Source organism: Misgurnus anguillicaudatus, chromosome 18 (genome assembly GCF_027580225.2).
Source record: "Misgurnus anguillicaudatus chromosome 18, ASM2758022v2, whole genome shotgun sequence".
NCBI lineage: Eukaryota > Metazoa > Chordata > Actinopteri > Cypriniformes > Cobitidae > Misgurnus > Misgurnus anguillicaudatus.
Window position 1 is genome coordinate 22408115 of NC_073354.2, and position 19389 is coordinate 22427503.

The window sequence follows — 19389 nt, forward strand, 5'->3', positions numbered from 1 at the left end:
TCACAAATATAACTTTGTAATTATTGATGATTTGCAATAAATTGTACAATAACGTCTTTATGTAAAAAAGCCAATAAGAGAAAGTTCGTATGGTTACTTGTTATGAGATTTCCATCAACATTTATTAGTCCGTTTTCCCTAGAAAGGTTTTCCTTCTTTAGTTTTAAAACTCTTCGAAATAGAGTAAGTTTAAGAAAACAATGCGATAATCTCATTGGATAATCAGTTCGAGCATGCATTGCCACGTTAAGAAAGGATATAGTAATAAATGCGTACATACAGACAACACATTAAATAGCAAGCATTAATATAATGTAAAAATTTAAATGTATATTATTAACTGCCTGCAGGTTGGAAAAGAGATCTGTTTCATTTAGTAATACATGCACAACTCAAAGCATTTGTTGTTTTTACAACAAAATACTAATGTTACTGGCAGGAAGTCTTCTTGGCTTCGCGCCAGATTTGAGTAAACAATCATATAAGTTAACGTCAAACTTATTGCAACCCAGAGCAACTAAATATTACACTTTGAGCATAATGAGCATAAACTACGACATTTCATTTTGAAGTGGCTACCTTCATAAAACCATCCCTTGACGTGCCGCCAAATGTTTGTCCACAAACACATATATAAAAATTGGCGTCGTTTATTAATATAAAATGGGCATTCGTGTCTTCAAAAGAGAGAGAGATTCTAAGCATATGCATTTTTATGGACGATGTTTATATAAGTTACCAAAACAAAGATCAGCTGCGCAGTTAATTCCTCGTCAAAACCAAAAGACGAGTTACGAGCTCACTTAATTTAAAACCAGGATAGAAAAACATAATCGCTTGAATCCTGTCGAAAACATGACTTAGAACAAGCAAAAAGTGTTTAAATTACGCCTTTTGTCAACAACATGTACAGGACGCGGGACAAAAACAACGCAGGCGCTCTAAAGGTTATAGAGCAGGAACTTGCTGCATACTTATGAGAGACTGCCATCTAGTGGTAGGAGGAATATATATGTGAAATGTTGGAATACAGATATTTGCTGTAGTAAATGCAAGCTAAATGTTTGTACAAATAATTTTTTTATGTACAATATTTTGCATTACACTATGCTCACATAATACTATTTATTTTAACTAAATGTGTATACCTGATTATGCGAAATATAAAAAATATAAAGGACCATCAAAGCACTACAAAATCAACAGATACAGCAAGATAAGACATGTTAAAAGAAAAGGACACAAGGAAATTCACTCGAATATGTAATTATATGTTATATAAACTGCCTGTAATGGCCATAATAATCCAGAAGAGGGTGCGCTTTAACAGCAGTAAACCTTGGCCTTCAAAAGAATCTGCATTGGCAAAAAGTTGGGGAAACGAGATTTTTTACTTTTGAAAACAATTAATGGTAACATGCGAACGTGACAGGAAATTATATGGTTCAGATAGAAACAAAACATGTAAGAATGCAGGCAGCCTAGGAGACAATTGGTGTTGCGTCACTAAAATATGATGTCGTAACAACGGCTTATTTGTGAAATCATTTATTTTTATTTTAAAAAAATCGATGACATGTATAATACGTTTATAAATTAAAGTTAATTCTATTCCAATCGCCAATTGCTTTAAACCTTTATTTTTCAACGATCCGAAAATTTAGTTGTTCATAACGGGCCTTCTAGTTTTTGCCAATTTTCATAAATTCCCAAATTTATTTATATTTATTATTGTATTTGTTTAAGTTGACATCTTTAGAACACAGAAGATATATTTGATGACGTTTAAATACAGCGGTGGTTTGTTTATTTTGATAGATTCTTTCGTTTGTAAATGTCGGTCAGTAAGGCAAATGGGCGGAGACAATAGCTTGTCAATCATGCTGCTGTTGCCATATTTACAACTCGTCACCCTCTCTGATTGGTCGCGCCCCCTAAACGATCCATAAATGCGCAATGTGATTGGATGAGTTGTGTTACTGGGTGCTGTGGGGTGACAATGTTGAGATTTTACGTTGTGCTATCTATGGTGTTGTGTAACGATGTCGTCATACATTGCTTCTATTGTTTGCTTGTCTTATATCAACGTTACACAAGTGTTTGTTAACATTTGATAGTCGTAACCTGTTTATATTATGTAATGTATTTTCCTTTCAAATTCTAGTTTTAGTTATTATAAAAAATATTAGTGTCAAATTAAATACATTTAAGAATTAATGTTTTAGCCTAATAAATTTATCAGAGATACCAAATAAAACAAATGATACATTCTTACTACAAATGTTTATTATTAAATAATATGGAATATTGCAGGTAGTTTCTTATACAGGAATACTGTTCAATTAACAGAAGTAACATCAATAACATTTATTCATATATCAACAATAAATGCATGTTTGAATACACATTACATTCATATAGATAGCGATATTTATATACAAATATACAAGAATACAGAATAAGTAACAGATGAACTGATGCAAAGACTTTGGCAAAGGGAGTAAATACATATTGGGAGCCATAACTTATAATATAAAAGTAAACAAGAAATCTTTATAAACAACCATGATTCAAATAAAAAATCCAGTGCAATGTCACTTTGTTTTATGTACATGGATGTGTAGCAGCCTTGGTTTTCGTGTATTTCCCCTGTGAAATGGACAGTGGGATATTGTCCTGAGGTGACTGAGGTGAGTGGTCTCAACCTAGTTTGATGAAGGAAGAAGAACGCTAAGGGGAAGGGAAGATGGTGCTTGGGAAGTGACCATTTTGCTGAGATCGCGAACTTCGTTAGGCCATGCTCCCGATCTCTTGGTTGTCATGTGACGCCGGGCGTGCTTGGTCAGGTGGTCGCTTCGCATGAAGCGACGGTCACACACGGGACAGACAAACTTTTTTTCACCCGTGTGTGTCCGACGGTGTCTGGAAAGTTCATCAGAGCGTGCAAACTTTTTGTCACAACCTTCCCAGTGACAACTAAATGGTTTCTCACCTAAAACACCAAAAATTATACAATTAACAATCAAACTTATTACGAATGTGTATTAATTATTTCAAACATTTAAAGGTTCATGTTATAATAACTGAACAATGCTTGTTTAAAAAATTTAAAGAGCACCCATTTTATTTCTAAAATGAATGTTATTTTGTGTATTTGGTATAATACAATGTGTTTGCGTGTTTTCCACATATAGTACATTTTTGTAACTCCAGAATTCTCTGTTTTCCTGAAATGCACAGAACTGAAAAACGCTGTGTCCCTGATTGGCCAGCTAATCTGTACGTTGTGATTTGCCTGAAAACCTCTGACGTCAGACGGAAATATGACGCTCCTTACCATGTTTGAAAGATTCGCTCACAATGCAATGCTAAGGCTGTGAGTCTGAAACGGGAGGAATTATGATAATGTCGGTCTTGTCTACATCACCAATCCCAGGAAGTAAACTGTTGCCAACAATCCGTGTGTTTGTTGTAGTCCAAGAAAAAAGATTAACGTTGGAGGCGATAACTTGCGTCATCGTTTACGTTGGGGTTTGTACGTTTTGCATATCGTTAACATGTACTACTACACACTTACACACAAAAAGAACTTTAAACACGTGAATCGGACAATAGGTGCTCTTTAAATTTGACTTTTTTCATGTTTAAGTGCCATAATTGGGTCCCCAGTGCTTTTATCAATCTAGAAAATGTGAAAAAAATCAACCCAGTAACTTAGTTTTGGTGAAAAAATAGGTCATTGAAATTTGGCTCCCCTTGTGATGTCAGACGGGGATAATACAGCCCCCTAATCTGCACTTATCAAACCACGCCACTGCCATTTAGTGCAGAGATCAGCTTATTTGCATTTAAAAAACACCCAAAATGGCACATTTTGCATTTTAACAAGCTATAATAAATAATCTATATGGTATTTTGAGCTAGAACTTCAAATGTGTACTTTGGGGACATCAAAGTTTTATTTGACATTTTAAAAAAATCTTGTGAAATATCCCCTTATTAAATATCCTGGCAGATGAATACAAACCTGTGTGGGTTCTTAGATGGGCCTTCAGGTGGGAGCTTTTAAAGTAAGTCTTCTTACATCCTTGGAAGGTGCAGACATAGTTTCGCCTGCGAGAGAAGTCAGACTGCGTCACCCCATTACTTTGACCCGTGGGCATGTACACCGGAGCAGGAGCCAGGGGCAGAAGCTTTGTGTTCCCAAGGGTAACAACACCCTGCTGACAGGTGGGGGCCTGAGATACCTGGGACTGGGGGACTACAAACATCACAGTGCCCTGAGCTACAGGTGAGCCCACCAAAAGGGACTGAGAGAGAGGGCCAGATTGTGGAAGAATAGGCTTTGTCCCAGAAGCCTGCATCTGTACTGGGGTCTGTACAAATGCGGAGATGATTCCAGTTTGCCCATTAACCGGAAACACCTGACAGAGCACAGGGTGTTGGCTGGTGATGGGGGACTGTGGAATGGCCTGAGAGGTGGGGATAACAGTGACTGTGGAGTCAGGGGACGGGGCAGTTCTTTCAGTTTCTGCAGGGTCATGGGGGCTATTGCAGTTTTGCTGATCGGTGTGCTGTAAAGGGATTTCTGAATAACAGGATTTTTCCTGCCCCGTAGTCAGTGCTGGAATGTCGTGGTCGACGGAGCTGTCGGCAGTGTGTCGTATAACACTGGTCGCTCTGCGGAGTGTGGGCTGTTCGGTGGTCTGCGGTGGACATGCGTTGACCCAAACTGTGGTAGTGGGATGCATGCTGACATGACATGTTGCCCTGTTGATCAAGGGTGAGCATAGCCTGGACTGTGACAGGACAGGTTTGAGACCCGAACCTGCCACTGAGGTACTGAGAACGGCTGTGCCTGAAGTTTCTGCGAAGCTCGGGCTATGTGGAGGGGTCATGCACTGGTGGGAAAGAAGAGATTTGCATTGTCTTTAATACCTCACATGTTTCAAAATTAAAAATAATAGCTTTAAGTTCAACAGAATCTCCAATGTTAACCCTTTAAACTTTGTGGACCCGCTGGCGGGTGCAAAACTGCACGATCAATTTTATTTATATTCTCTATAAAAAATTATCAATTTACTCCCAAGTATGTGTGTAGATGGATCTTTTAAATTCAGGCATGCCCAATTCTGCAAAAAACTTATTATACTACAGGGCATAATCATTGTTTGGGTAAATTGGTTTATTTATAGCCTAAACTCACTATCCACTAGTACAGTAATTCAGAGGCAAAAAGGATACAGCATCCAACATCTGGATCATACCAACACAAGACAGTGTATTGTTTTTTTCCCCCAAGGAACTCACCAGTGTGGAGAGGGAGGCCAGGTCTTTGGGGGACTCAATAATTTCAGGCTGCAAGGGTAGAGAATCACAGGAGTCTGAGGTGGGCGTCAGTGGGCGAGGCTTGTGCGTCCTCTGGACCCAAGAGCTCATGCATACCAAAGCCTCTGCAGCTTCCAGGTCATTGTATTCCAAAGTCGAGGAGCAAGACTTCTCACTGTCATGCCGGTTTCTCTCCATTATCACCTCACAGATGCCCACAAGACTGGACTACAGAACAAGTAAATATACACAGCACATATTTAATCGTTAAATAAAGGTCCATATGAAAGCATGTTCATGCAGAGGGTCCAATTACAAAAGACATGCCAATATAATGAATGGATTTAAACTATTTGCCAAGCATCTGCTGAGTGCTGAACTGTAAATAGCTACTGCCATTCATAAGAGAAGAAATGGGCCCCAGTGTTGGGCGACTACACCCACCCAGACCCTAGCACAGCGTTAACCATAAGCAATGGGAACCTCCCATCGCCAAATATAGACTGAAGAGTGACGTGCACCCAACCAAAGCGCCATGTGAGTGTGCCATGCAAAGAGTATCATGTATGAGCAGTTAACAACAACATCGAGACATTTCAGTAAGGTTTCTTATAGTCCCTATCATAGGTCTGCAAGCACAAAACAATGTAAAATGCATAATGTTGTTATGAAATAATTATATATCTTAAATTACAGACCATAGGTCATTCCAGGCAAATTAGTTTTTATGTTTAAGCTAATCATATTTTGCAATGCATTAACCGAGAGTATGTTCAGGGGGCAAATAAGGTCGCAAACAGAAAAATGGTGACAACAGTTTGTACCCAAGTAGCACTGCAGCTCAACGCAGGGTATGCACAATAACGACTGCGGCAAATTGGTCATCATGACTTAAATTTTGCTAAACGCTTATTTTCTTTAAATATAAGGGATAATTGCAAGTCAATACGATTAAGATTGTTTAAAAGACAATTACAGAATAAACACTGAACTGTTCAAAGTCACTTCGTACCACTATGAACACAAATTGATTCTATGGTGCGCAACTTTCTAGAAGCGGACGTAATCAGCGTAAATACTAATAAAACAACATTCTTAAATCACTTTGACAAGATAAAATAAACTTACCCGGCGGGAGTCAAAATTCAGCATGCGTAAATCTGTGAAACGGGAAGACAGCGGTGATGCGACTGTTCAGCAAACCTCGGGCACATAAGTCTAAGCACTTTTTACAGCAAGGTTCAACCTCAGCTGAGTGATTCAGAAGCGCAAAAAAACAACAGAAGAAAAAAAAACAGAAACAAAATTCAGAGCGCTCTGGCGGGTGGTAACATGTTACCAATCAAAAACAAAGGTGTAGCGAAAACGGGCCAATAGGAAGGCAGGCGGCGCGTGATCGGTACGTGATCGCTCGACGATTGGCGGAAACGGGGTGCGTGGCTGTTGGGGGGCGTTACGGAGGAGTCAGCGGTGTCAGTGTAAACCCGATGAACCCGGCGCTCGAGAACTGGGGGAAAGGTCGGCGCGGCGAATGAGCGGAATCGTGAGATACTCGCACGCGTCTGGATCTCTATGCTAGCGGAGTGTGCGCATGCTCAGAAGACGCACAACTGGATGTATGTGAGCCAACGCCTGGAATGGAAACAAAACAGTGTTAAAGATAACAGATGGAATCGGCAGACTATCTTGCGTTTAGTATATGTCTACGCTTAATCCCTTTCGTCATGTGTGAGACATGTATGGTAAACATGTATGCTTGTGTGTTTTAGCGGTCGGTCTGCTGTCTAGTGAATGTTTTGAAACCTCACGTGACCTGCACAAAGGGGAAACGGGGACAAGATGCTGCTTAAACAAAATATACATTTGATGTAACGTCACCTATGCTAATAACAAAACATACCAGCAGTATGAGGAGAAATATTAATATTTCATACACATATATTATTGTTTTATCTGTTTTAAGATAAGAATAGGCATTGGTATGCATTTTCTTTTTTTACGATTTTAATAATATCTACTATCTCTATTCACAAAGACACACTTGTCGCAATGGTGATCCGGAAATCATGACATCTACATCACGTGCCCACATTGGGTTTACTGAACTGAAATGAACTCAGGAACCTCAGTGCTCAGCTTTCTCTAAAGAATTCCAGGGCGGAGTCTATGAGTATGCAGCATCTCTTTGTTGTAGCCACACTAACCTTTATGGTTCTCTCATGTAAGGGCACAATATGCCCAATGCATGGGTTGTTAATTAGCTGCTGTTACTCTGACAAGATTAGCGAGGTGTTAATTTTCGGCAGGTTTTGTGGAAATCATGAAAATGTCCCTATAGGAGGTCTGTGATTTTGCCTGTCTGGCTGAGCAGACAATAGGCTTTATCAATCCCTCCCTCCTTTTTAGATATTCAGTGAAAATAGACATAGAACCTTCAGTTTCTTTGTCTGTGATTTGTGTAGTTGATGCAGATCAGACATTTGCTAATAAAAATGATTAACATTCCTATGTTTAATTTATTTATTAATCTTAATAGATTGCATGTACCTTAAAATGAAAACACAAATGGACATACAGCTCTTTGAAATGAGATATGTACACAATATTTTATTCCAGAATAATGAACCAATTATTGGAAATAAATGTGGAGTTTGTTAAGCATTGTGATAATTGGTATGGAAACAAGCCGTAAATAGGATGCTGTATTTGATTATATACAAAGAAACAGGCGACACTCATTTTGAGCCAGATCTCTAAATAGGACCACTTCTCCATTTTGCAAAAGCTATGCAAATAGCAAAACAATGTAAAGACTGAGAACAAAGCACAGCTTCTGTGTTCAAGGAAAAAGAAACACAAAGTAGAAGAGATATTGCAGATACCCATAAAAACATTGGCTTTTATGGCTTTATGAAGAATTCCATGAAAATGGCAATTTTTTAAAATAATTTCATAATGCCACATAAAATATAAAGTATAAATATATGTGAACAAAGCAAAACTAATATTTATAAAATAGGATGCAAGGACAGTTGAACCCTACCCAATGGCACTTCTTTGAAATCTTCTTTGTCACTGCAAAATGCTATGCATAGCAAAAAGGTAAGAGTTACATTATATGTACCTCTAAGCCAGTGGTTCTCAAACTGGGGTCCGGGGCCCCCAGGGGGGCCGCGAGATGGTGCCGGGGGGCCCCAGTTTTATGACATTTTTATAAAATACATTAATTTATCATGAATTCTATGAAATTAAACCTAAAAAAAATAAGGCAGCACTACTTTGTATAATTTAATGTTTTGTTTAATTAAAATGTGAAGTAGAACTGTTTTTTGTCATAAATTTTCTTTGGGGGGGGGCGCAAAGGAATGCACCATACACAAATGGGGCCGCACGCTGAAAAAGTTTGAGAACCACTGCTCTAAGCTATACCTTCGTACCTTATAGACGGTTTCATCGGACGCACGTGATACATGTCTGGATCCGAACTTCCGGTTTCGTTTTTTTTAATGGTCTGACTAGTTGCTAAACTGATCTCTTGAGCAAATGCCTCGTCGAAAATAACAAATGTTTTGGTTTCCTAATCTATGTGTTGTTTTTTTTGCTTGTTATATAAATAAACTACGATTAAAGTACTTTGTTGTTATTTATTATTAGCGGAGTCAGCGACAGCCGCTTGTTTATGTTGTTACTGCTGAAACAGTCTATACTACACTGTAAAAAATACTTTGCTGCCTTAAAATTTTAAAGTCATTTCAACTTACTATTATTTATCTTGACTAGAAATGAGTTGTTATAACTACAGGTGAGTTGATATAACTTATAAAAGTAAGTTGACTTTTCTCAACTATATTTTATAAGTTGTGACAACTCATCTCTGTTGACATTACTTGTAAATTTGAGTTGATTTAACAAAAATTTTCAGGCAGCAAAGTATTTTTTACAGTGTAGTTATAAATGGTACAGTCCCATTGACAAGAAAGTACAACTAATTTTCTGATGTAAACTTCCAAGTTTTCAAACAGACTTTCTGCATTGCATTATTCTGCTCTCTTTGGCTGATAAAGCTTTTTAGATGTTTTCATGGGTCCTGAAGGTCAACTTCTAATATTATTACAACTCAAAACGACACGTTTTGAGATCTTCACAGCTGTTCAAAGCTTCAAAACCTTAAATCATCACATTTTGCAGAATTGTAGTTGTCAGCTGAAAAGAAAGAATGCCTGAACATTATTTTAGAGTCATCATCAGAGCTTGTGTTTTCAGTCAAGCGGAGCTTCACTTGATGGATGGCATGAACTGTTTAAACTCAAACAGGAATCTGGGAAGGCTAGTGAGGCCATGTTTGGGTGATATAAGCTGTGGGCCAGGGGAGACTGTGTGTGTGTGTGTTTAAAGAAAAAAAGAGAGGCCAATCAGGGTGTGCAAACACACAGGCTGGGTGACAGATGTGCTATCTGCATTGGGCTGATGAGGAAAAACACTGGAAACATGGGCAGAAGTTGGGAAAAAAGCAAACCAAAATGTGCTACTTTAGCATAAATGAACTGACTGACTACAAAAGTAGGTCATCCAAAAAGGGATAGGCTTGCTTTTAACCTCCAGGATGCAACAAGCTTTTGGAGTTATGTTGCCCTAATCCTTTTTTCCAGGCTGTTAGAAAGAGACAAAGCAAAATTTGGTTAACTTTGCATGTTTTTTTTATATATAAATGAAAGTTTTAGCTTCGGTGTTATGAGCGCACATGCAAGTAAGGTACAGAAAGAGACACTTACTCAGCATTTTCAGTAACTAAGTTATTTAAATTCTCAGTGGCCTAACCAGTGTCACATGGGTTCAGACTGTAAGATCAAATAGCTCTCTGCCACACCCAGCACTTTTCACTTTCATGATGGGGATAAAATAATTACAATATGTGCATTATTCAGGCTGTTCACACAGGTCTGAAAATGAAACAGTCCAAAATAATCAAGACTATCAATCAAAAAACAGAATAAATAAGAAATAACATGTTTCTGTGTAGCTCAGTGGTAGAGCATTGTGTTGCATCGCAAATGGTCATGGGTTCAAACCCAGTTAACACACATACTGTTAAAACCTATACTGTATACCTTGTAAGTTGCTTTGGATTAAAGCATCTGCCAAATGCATAAATATAGTATTTGAAAATATGCAATAAACAAAATGTATAGGTATGGTGCGCTCTCATTTGGCACCATTGCAGTGTAGTGTTAAGGAGTGAAAATAGTGCTGTTAGGAAGAGACCCCAAGAAAAACAAAAAACATGCCAGGAAAATTGTGAGGACAGCCCTTTACACGTGAAAAGGGAAAACAATCCTGAAAGACATGCTGTTATGAAATATAACACTAAAGTATGGCTTGTTTTGGTATACATTTTTGTGTACTGTATGTCTACAGCACATATTTAAAGTGGCCAGGGCTTTTCTAGCAGGAAGCATGTGGAGAGTGTTTACATACACAGTCAGCTGGTTTGGTTAAGGAACAGTGCCAGGGAAACACCCACAACCCCACACAAGCTCTTTGTCCCAATTTCTCTTGCCCTGCCCCCTTGCTCCTTCTCCTAGCTTTCTCTTTTTGCTATGCTTTACTTTAGTCAACAAAGTTAAACTTGCTGGCCCAAGACTGTTACAAGAAACACACTATGTGAGAACACTTGCAAAAGTTTTGTTTTAATTTCAAGAATAAAGCATAGATGACACATTCACAGTCTCAGTGTAGTTGATGCATTGGTGTAACTACACATTGTTGCTATTCAACAGAATAGGGATACCATTCACCCCTTTTTATTAAGACTTGAAAAGTGACCCAAACTACCCATAGAAAGGGCTACAATTTATAAGTGAAACCGCTTTAAAATTTTCCACAACTACCTAATACTTTCTCAAAGTAAAGTATAAGAGAATCTATGGCTTCTTCATTGTGAGGTGTATTACTCCCCCTATTGGTTCATCTTTGCTTCTACAACTAATACTCACATAAACACCATATAATAGATACATTTGGAGCAAAAAAGAGACTGATCCTAATTATATTTTCAATACACATTATATACAAAGCATCAACAAGGCATCATGAGAAGTCATTTTGCTTCGATGTTATTTTTGTATGGTGGATGTTTCACACCACCAATAAAGTCAAAGTACAACAATTTAAAATCCAGACACTACAATTCACTGGGATGCTCATTACTCACAGTAGTAAAACACAGTAAACCTTATAAACCTTCCAAAGGTCATATCCTCACAGATCATGCCACTGGCAAAACTCACTCGAGTCATTAAAATGACTCTCAAATATACAGTTGAAATGAAAAGTTTATATACACCTTGTAGAATCTGGAATTTTTGGAAAAAGAAGAAGAAGTTTGTTTTTAATTCATCCAAAATGTTCAGCATTTTCCAGATTCTGCAAGGTCTATGTAAACTTGAGTACAACTGTATATTTCAGAATATTACTCACAGTTACCTACTTTTTAGATTTTTTGCGAGGGGGTTTAGGACGGGTTTTATTCTTTAATAAGCGACGTTCCACAACCAGGACCTCATCATACACTTGTGCTTGTCTGACTCCCAGCAGAAATGAGAAGAGATCAAGGAGCCACACGTAAATCCTGGGCAAACTGCTCTCAATTTCTGAGAAATGATCCTTAGAAATGCTAAAATAGAAAAATATTCATTTGTTAGTCAGAATCACAGTGTATCCACAATGAATTAACTAGTATGATTACAGTAACTCAATGGCTTTCGATGCTTTTAGTTTGTAATGCTGGGTACACACAAAAAGATTTTTTACATCTTATAAGATTTTAAAAATGTAAGACCACAAACATGAGGATAAAAAAATCCTAGATTTAACCGTTTTGCTCCTATAGTGTTTGGTGTGCCATTGTGTCAAAGACAGCACACCACACACAAACAGATTTTAACCAGTCTCGACTGTCAACACAGGAAATCTCGCAAAATCTTGCGAGATTTCAGAATAAGCATGGCAGACGATATGCAGGAAGAAATTTCAATAATAGTGTTTGGAATGATTTTTACAGAAAATAAAAGAAAAAGGGGTTGGGTAAAGTCGTGGAGACATCGGGAACATGGTCTGTACAAGTTCACTTTGCTTCAACTTCACTTTGTCTTCCATCATCTTGCTTTCTGATTGGATATTGTTTTGTTTAACGTGATAATCTCCAGAGCGTACGCACATTTTTCCTCAGGGTTCCCCCCACACATCAGGATTTCTGACCATAAATACTAAACATGTTTAATATTTACGATTTGCGATCGGGCGGCTCTGACGTTCTTCAAGATAACCATCAAGATAATCAGGACATAGCTAGGATTGTCGGAAGGGGGGAAATCGGCCCAAAATCAGCTCGATTATCTCTTGGTGTGTACCCAGCATAACTTATAATATTTAAGTGGACTATTAAATGTGAATTATGTATTCAATCAGGTTTCCCAAACAGAACCCAGGGTCTTACTGTGATGGGCAGCGGCCCAGGTATGTATGCCAATATTTCCGGTTAGCAAGCCGGGTGACCCCTTGTTTCTTAAAGGTACAGTCTAAGCGATGGTGATGCATACTGGATCCATCCGAACCCTCATCTTTTCCCCAATGGAATTGAAAGCTGGAGAAAGAGGTTGCGGTGGGAGATTGTTGTTTTGAAGTGGAGTCATTCAACATCTGAAATCTGTGCTGCAAATGTTCAACCACGCCTGGAAAGTCAAAGGGCACAGTATTGGACAATATAGGGAAATACTGATAACATTAATGAGGTGGCATGACCGGTCACATTAGCTTACGTCTCTTTTTGAGGATCACGCTCTTGTTTTTCAAGTCTGAAATTAAAGGTTTGCTGGATTTCCACTGTTTTCTGAAAGAGCAGAACATGCGTTTCCAGAGATTAGGGTAAAGGATTCTATGAATACTACAAATGCATTATGGCTACCTCAAAATATAGTCCAATTGATCTGAACTTGACTTTTTTATTTTTTAAATCTGTTTACAATTTTGTTTAGCATGAAACTTAGAGGGATAGTTAACCAAAAAATGGAAATTCTGTCATCAGTTACACACCCTCATGCTGTTCCCAACATGTATGAGTTTTTCTTCTTCTGTTGAACAAAACAAAAGATATTTTGATAACAGTGGTAACCACACAGCTGACGGTACCTACTGACTTCTTTAGTAAGAAAAACAAATACTATGGAAGTCAATGGGTGCCATTCGTCAAAAAAAAATCATCTTTTTTGTTTAACAGAATAAAGGAACTCATACAGGCTTCAAGCATCATGAGGGTGTGTAAATGATGACAGAATTTTCATTTTTGGGTGAACTATCCCTTTAAAGGCGGGGTGCATGATCTCTGAAAGCCAATGTTGACATTTGAAATTACCTAAAAAACAAAACAAAACAAAAACACGCCCCTACCCCAATAGAATCTGGACCTTTTTGATAGACCCGCCCCACACAAACGCAACCCAGGCAACGATGTCTGTTAGTAGACACGCACCTTACTGCTGATTGGCTACAAGTGTGTTTTGGTACTCCGCCCGACCAAAGTGTTTTTCAAAAATCATGCACCCCACCTTTAAAACCAAACATCTCAGTGAGATCTTTCACACAACTTACCGGGCTTCTTCTCGTTCCCTCTTCTGTCTGATTCGCTTAAATGCAGGCTGCATTATTTTAAACCACCTTTCAAAACTGAACACTGTTATAAACACATGAAAGGATGTATGAGCTATTAAAACAGACCACCAACAATATGCATTCAAGTAAGAAACTAAGTACTGTTTGATACCCAAGAAATAAATAACAGAATGTCAAAAATTATGACCTTTCTTCTTTGTCTTATTGGCTGCTTCCTCAGTTAAAGTCCTTGAGATGCAAAAAAAGAAGAAAGGTATGCAGCATGAAATAAACACCGTAGCGTCACTGCAAAGTTAGCAAATTTAAAACAGGAACCTTCGGAGAAATATTTTAATCTTTAATGAAACATACCACTCCACTCGATCATCCAACTTAAAAAGGAGCTTCAAGGTGACAATGATGATAGCTACTGCCTGAATATCATAACATATGAGAACAGGCCTCGTTCTGTCAGGGTCAAAGGTCAGGAAGGACTCATCATCCATAGCAGCCTGCTTTATAACCTTGTGGACCCAAACAACAAGTCCATCTGATGGGGAATCAGAGAAAGTAAATCAGATCAAATAGTCAGACATACAGATGGTTTTAGATCTTGTATAAGTTCATAAAATCCAAATGCATCTTTAATATCGTATAAGCCTCGATTTCTCTAGCAGATGTCCAAAAACACATCAGGAAGGTTAGACTCCAGCAGATAGCGGACAGTGAGTGGAATTGGGTGGAGAAGGCAATCTTGAGAAACAGTTGGGAAGGCAGGCAATTTCATGACCTGAGCCAGATTGACAGCTTCTCTACGGATCTTCGAGTAGGAAGGAAGAGACTGCAGAAAACCAGAAGTCGTCACAGTTATTAGAAACACAACAGGACACCTTACAACACGCTGTACTGGTTCACAACTTAAAAAATGGGTTGTGTCCTCCTCACCTCAACTCGAAAGATGTTGGCATCTCTTCCTAACAGTCTCAACTCTTCAGGAAAATCCTCATGAACGTTTATGTAAGGAACACGTCTCTCCGAGGCCAGCCTGCAACAGCAGTAAAATTATAGACCAAATCAGATAATCAATATAAAACCATACCATATATCAAATACTTAAAGGGGACATTTCACAATAATTTTTTAAGATGTAAAAATAAATCTTTGGTGTCCCCAGAGTACGTATGTGAAGTTCTAACTCAAAATACCATACCATATAGATAATTTAATAAAACATGTTAAAATTGCCACTTTGTAGGTGTGATCAAAAACGTGCTATTTTTGGGTGTGTCCTTTAAAATGCAAATGAGCTGATCTCTGCACTAAATGGCACTGTTGTGGTTGAATAGTGCAGATTAAGGAGCTGTATTATCCCCTTCTGACATCACAGGGGGAGCCAAATTGTCAATGACCTGTTTTTTTCACATGCTTGCAGATAATGGTTTACCAAAACTAAGTTACTGGGTTGATCTTTTTCGCATTTTCTAGGTTGATAGAAGCACTGGGAACCCAATTATAGCACTTAAACATGAAAAATTTAGATTTTCATATGTTCCCTTTAAATGAAAAAAGCAGCATACAGGTTTATAATAAACCTATTTTATTTTAATAACTAACTAAACAAATGAAACATTTCTAGCAATAAACTGAATACATTAAAGTGTTTGTCCCCCACACCTCAGTAAATCAGCCAGAGTGATGGCTTCTCGGACCCAAAGCAGAGCCAAATAGCACATGGCCAGCGTCCGTGGCATGTTCATAAGATTACAGCTTTTCCTGTCCTTCGCGCTAACATACATTGAAGCATCCGTAGAGCCTGAACATACTGATAACTCTCCATCACTGGAGATGCCTGTACCAGAATAATAACACAGTTGTTGTTGAACAAGTGCTTGAATTAGGTACATGTTCAAGTACAGAGAGCGAAAAATTGTGTTTACCGGAGGCTGAAATGTCTCCTGTCCTTGAAGAAGCAAAACTGCGGACTGACTGCTCACTTTGGGCGATAGACTCTGGCTCGCTCTCTGAGGTGACATCCTGAAAGGGAAGACCGGAATGAAAAATATGTATATCAATAGGCATTTTAGACACAGTGTGACTGTAACCTCTTGGACAGTTAGGATATGTGTTTGATAAAGGTATATGGGAGACCACAAAATATTTTTTTTCCATTGCTATTAGCTCCAAAACGTAGTCTTTTTTGGAGACAGACACCACCACTGTCTTTGTCTCGCCAGTCTGCTACCTGGATCAACCTAAAACTTTGACTATACAAAACTTTTGAAGTATTAAAATCATAGTTATTATTGCAAACCATTGCGGTATGCATATTACACTATATTGCGCTATATCCTGCAGCCCTTTCCAAAAAAGTCATGAGATTTATGAATTACTACACACAGAATGTCTCAAATTTGCAAAGTTAATTATTGTGGAAATTTGTGATCACAGTCTTTATAATGACTCAACAATGCTTTTAGACTTACTATTGAAAACCTGACAGTGGAAAGTGGATTTTTGGTGAAAGCTTGCCCGGTATTCTGCAAGTATCGCTTCCAGAAATTCCACATTACTTCTGTCTTAAAATAATACACAAGATTCATAACACATTTTCTTTTGTCACCTACAATACTGTCAACTAGTAAAGTTACTGACCTTAAACTGCGAACAAACACCAAGACTAACCAAAGCATCAGCTTGAGATTTCAGAATGAACTGAAAACCCTCACATACCATCCACTGTCGTGCACCCTCTGAAATAAAGTCATCACAGAAAGGTCTTATGATTCTACATTTGACACATCAACTAAACAACAGGTAAATACAGGACAAAAGGCTTTGACTGACCTTTTCCGGTCTTCTTGGTTCTTGCTAATTGTGAGATCCTGCTGTGACCGCGGAGAAAAGTGGAATCATCCACCACTTCTCTTGTTTTCTGTGAGCAATGATATAATTTTACCACATGCAAAAATATAGCTATAAGACAGTGATTTTTTAAATCCGTGGTAGAATAGAGCACACAATTTTTTGTCCAACAAGTTAGTCTTCACAGATGAACACAGCTTTTATGAATCAGTTTTTTATATTTCTAGGAAACGTATTTACAGTTCAAAATAGAGGGTATGCATTGATGTCACTTTTACAACTGACCACGCGGGACCTTGCCCTGTTGAGTGGCAAACGTTCAACAAAATGGCTGGTTTTCATAGCGGCTGCTGCGAAAATGGCAGTAAAACTGACTATTATCAGCTTAAATTAAATTTAGTTGTACTTGATAGCAGCGGTGGACAATACTTAGTTACATTAGTTAAATTTTTCTAAGAATCTATGCTTTATTATGGTGTTTGTATTGGGAACAATGTTACTTCACTACATTCTAAAGCATATAATCATACAGTTTATTCTTTTATATTGCATATTAACATTTATTTAATACCTAATTACATTAAAATTGTGTACTTTTACTTGAGTAAAAGTATGCTTATGTACTTAAAGATTAAATGTAAAACAAAAACTTGTATTTATGAAATGTAATAGAGTAAAAATTATGATAATATGCCGAAGAAAAACATAAAAAATACAAATACCTGAAAAATATTTTTAAGTAGAAAGTAAAACCTCTGCTTGATAGTGACCCTAGCAACTTGCCAACTCATCTGTTGTCTGTGGATGTTGGCATTAACGATCTTTAACTTCTCCTTTCTGTGTTTTTTGGCAGTCTGTAAAACGATAGCTCCGAATTCTTGTTAATCTGTTAGTACAGTGTATCGCACAAGATCTGTTTCCCATTTAGACGCGTTTTCCCGTGTTTTCGCTGATTTCACACTGTACATAGATGCTGACGCTCTGTCTTTTGCCACTCCTTTTGCCACTCAGTGGGCGTAACCGGAGTCACTTTCGCAGAAGGTGACGTCACGTGCATACCCTCTATTGATAAAATTTGTATTCATCTGTGAAGATTAAATTGTTGGACAAAACGTGTAAGTGTCATACACTTTTGTTAGACACAGAGCATATTTTTGCCCTAATACAAAAAAGTCTATGGGAAAAAAATGAATGGGCTTTTTGTGAGAGAACCAGTGCCCCGCCAACTTTAGTGTTGGCCTACAAAAAACGTCATCCCTGCAGCACTGTGTATGTAATGTCTGGATCTATTAAAATTATTCAAAAATACATTATTTATTACATTACCAATAATTTTTCAAATTTAACCTTTAAGTGAAATGTTATTAAGAGTTTATTAAGACATTACAAAACTAAAATGTTTCAAACTATAAAGACTTTTAGGTTGTCTAACTTGTAAAACAAATAGGATAAATAAATAAATAAATGTTGGCCTATGCAGTTTAGCATCTTTGTGTTACATTTGTGTTATCCGTAGTTTTGATAAATTTAACGTTACCTAAAATTTATTCTAAAATGTGGGAACAGGATTGATAGATTGACTGTAAACCTATAATTCACCAATCACTAAAATGTGCCAATCGTTCAATGTTAAACCAAACATTTAATCGCATGTTACTTCAGACTAACCTCGATAATATTGTGACAGTTTCTGCAGAAGAACTGTCCCTCATCTGTCACCCCCCAGTCAACAGCAGCACATTGAGCACATGGCTCACTGTATCCATCCTGTATAGTACAAACAACAACAAAAGCAACAGCTTCAGTTCCGCTCAAATAACATAATCACTATGAAAACGGCTAAAATATAATGAGGAAAAAACTCACAGCGAGATGTTCGTTCATGATTGCAAAAGTTTAAAAGTCATATATCAAGTTTGTTTCTGTCTCGTTGCTTCATTAAAAAGGGTTTTTAATATGGCCGCGAAAACGTTGTTTTTCAAAATAAAAGCCCGAGGAAGACAGCAGACATCACCTGTTTACCATACCATTCATACCACTACAAAATTTCGTAATCCAGTGTGTTTTGTGCCTTTTAGGATTTATTGTTTTGTTCAGCAGATAACATCCAATCACATTACCTGAATAGACCAGGAGAGACCATTATATACGGTATAAACCAATACAGTTCCCATTATAACCATTAAATACATTAGAACTTTTGTAATGGTTTCCATGTTTTATTTAGCAGGTACAAAATTTTGCATTATTAGTACAACTTTTTTTTACTTTTGTTGTTAAAATAATTATTTAAATGCAAATTGTCCAAGTGAATGTCCCATAATAAATTGATAGTTTATGGCGATTTTTTTACACTTGTGTTCAATGCATACAGCCCAGCTATTCAACACATTTAAGTCCCTATAAAAGTGTTACCCCATTGTCCACAAGATCTAAACGCCCTCCACTCACAATTTCTACCCAATAAAGATTTCTAAATCTTGGCACATCTTAAACATGATTAAGTTGTTTTTTGCTATTTTAAAGCTTGTTTGATCATATTTCTAAATAAAT

At 37.5% G+C, this 19389-nt stretch overlaps 2 protein-coding genes across 2 annotated transcripts; both read right to left on the reverse strand.

The window, feature by feature from the left end:
• Positions 1-2264: 2264 nt before the first annotated feature.
• Positions 2265-6770, reverse strand: klf11a (Kruppel like factor 11a). Its single transcript, XM_055186268.2, has 4 exons — positions 6457-6770; positions 5311-5556; positions 4028-4901; positions 2265-2992 (listed from the first exon to the last, which is right to left on the reverse strand). The coding sequence occupies exons 1-4, from the start codon at positions 6478-6480 to the stop codon at positions 2706-2708; spliced, it is 1431 nt and encodes a 476-aa protein (XP_055042243.2). The 5' UTR covers positions 6481-6770; the 3' UTR covers positions 2265-2705.
• Positions 6771-10999: 4229 nt separating this feature from the next.
• taf1b (TATA box binding protein (Tbp)-associated factor, RNA polymerase I, B) lies at positions 11000-18858 on the reverse strand. Its single transcript, XM_073856078.1, has 15 exons — positions 18703-18858; positions 18505-18603; positions 16819-16906; positions 16627-16724; positions 16458-16550; positions 15912-16008; positions 15649-15823; positions 14920-15019; positions 14665-14815; positions 14347-14521; positions 14183-14223; positions 13975-14056; positions 13146-13216; positions 12824-13058; positions 11000-12001 (listed from the first exon to the last, which is right to left on the reverse strand). Exons 1-15 carry the CDS (start codon positions 18718-18720, stop codon positions 11812-11814), a joined length of 1713 nt encoding a protein of 570 aa, XP_073712179.1. The 5' UTR covers positions 18721-18858; the 3' UTR covers positions 11000-11811.
• Positions 18859-19389: the final 531 nt, after the last annotated feature.

Bases quoted from the DNA above. Each gene is read 5' to 3' on its own strand.
- klf11a (XM_055186268.2), bottom strand. From the start codon at position 6,480: ATGCTGAATTTTGACTCCCGCCGG. The intron at 5,557-6,456 runs GTAAGTTTATTT...CTTGTTCTGTAG, and splicing joins TGAATTTTGACTCCCGCCGG to TCCAGTCTTGTGGGCATCTG. The intron at 2,993-4,027 runs GTTTGTATTCAT...TTGGTGTTTTAG, and splicing joins CCATCTAAGAACCCACACAG to GTGAGAAACCATTTAGTTGT.
- taf1b (XM_073856078.1), bottom strand. The intron at 16,907-18,504 runs GTTAGTCTGAAG...CATTGCTCACAG, and splicing joins ACTGTCACAATATTATCGAG to AAAACAAGAGAAGTGGTGGA. The intron at 14,224-14,346 runs GTATGTTTCATT...TTGCATCTCAAG, and splicing joins TTGGATGATCGAGTGGAGTG to GACTTTAACTGAGGAAGCAG.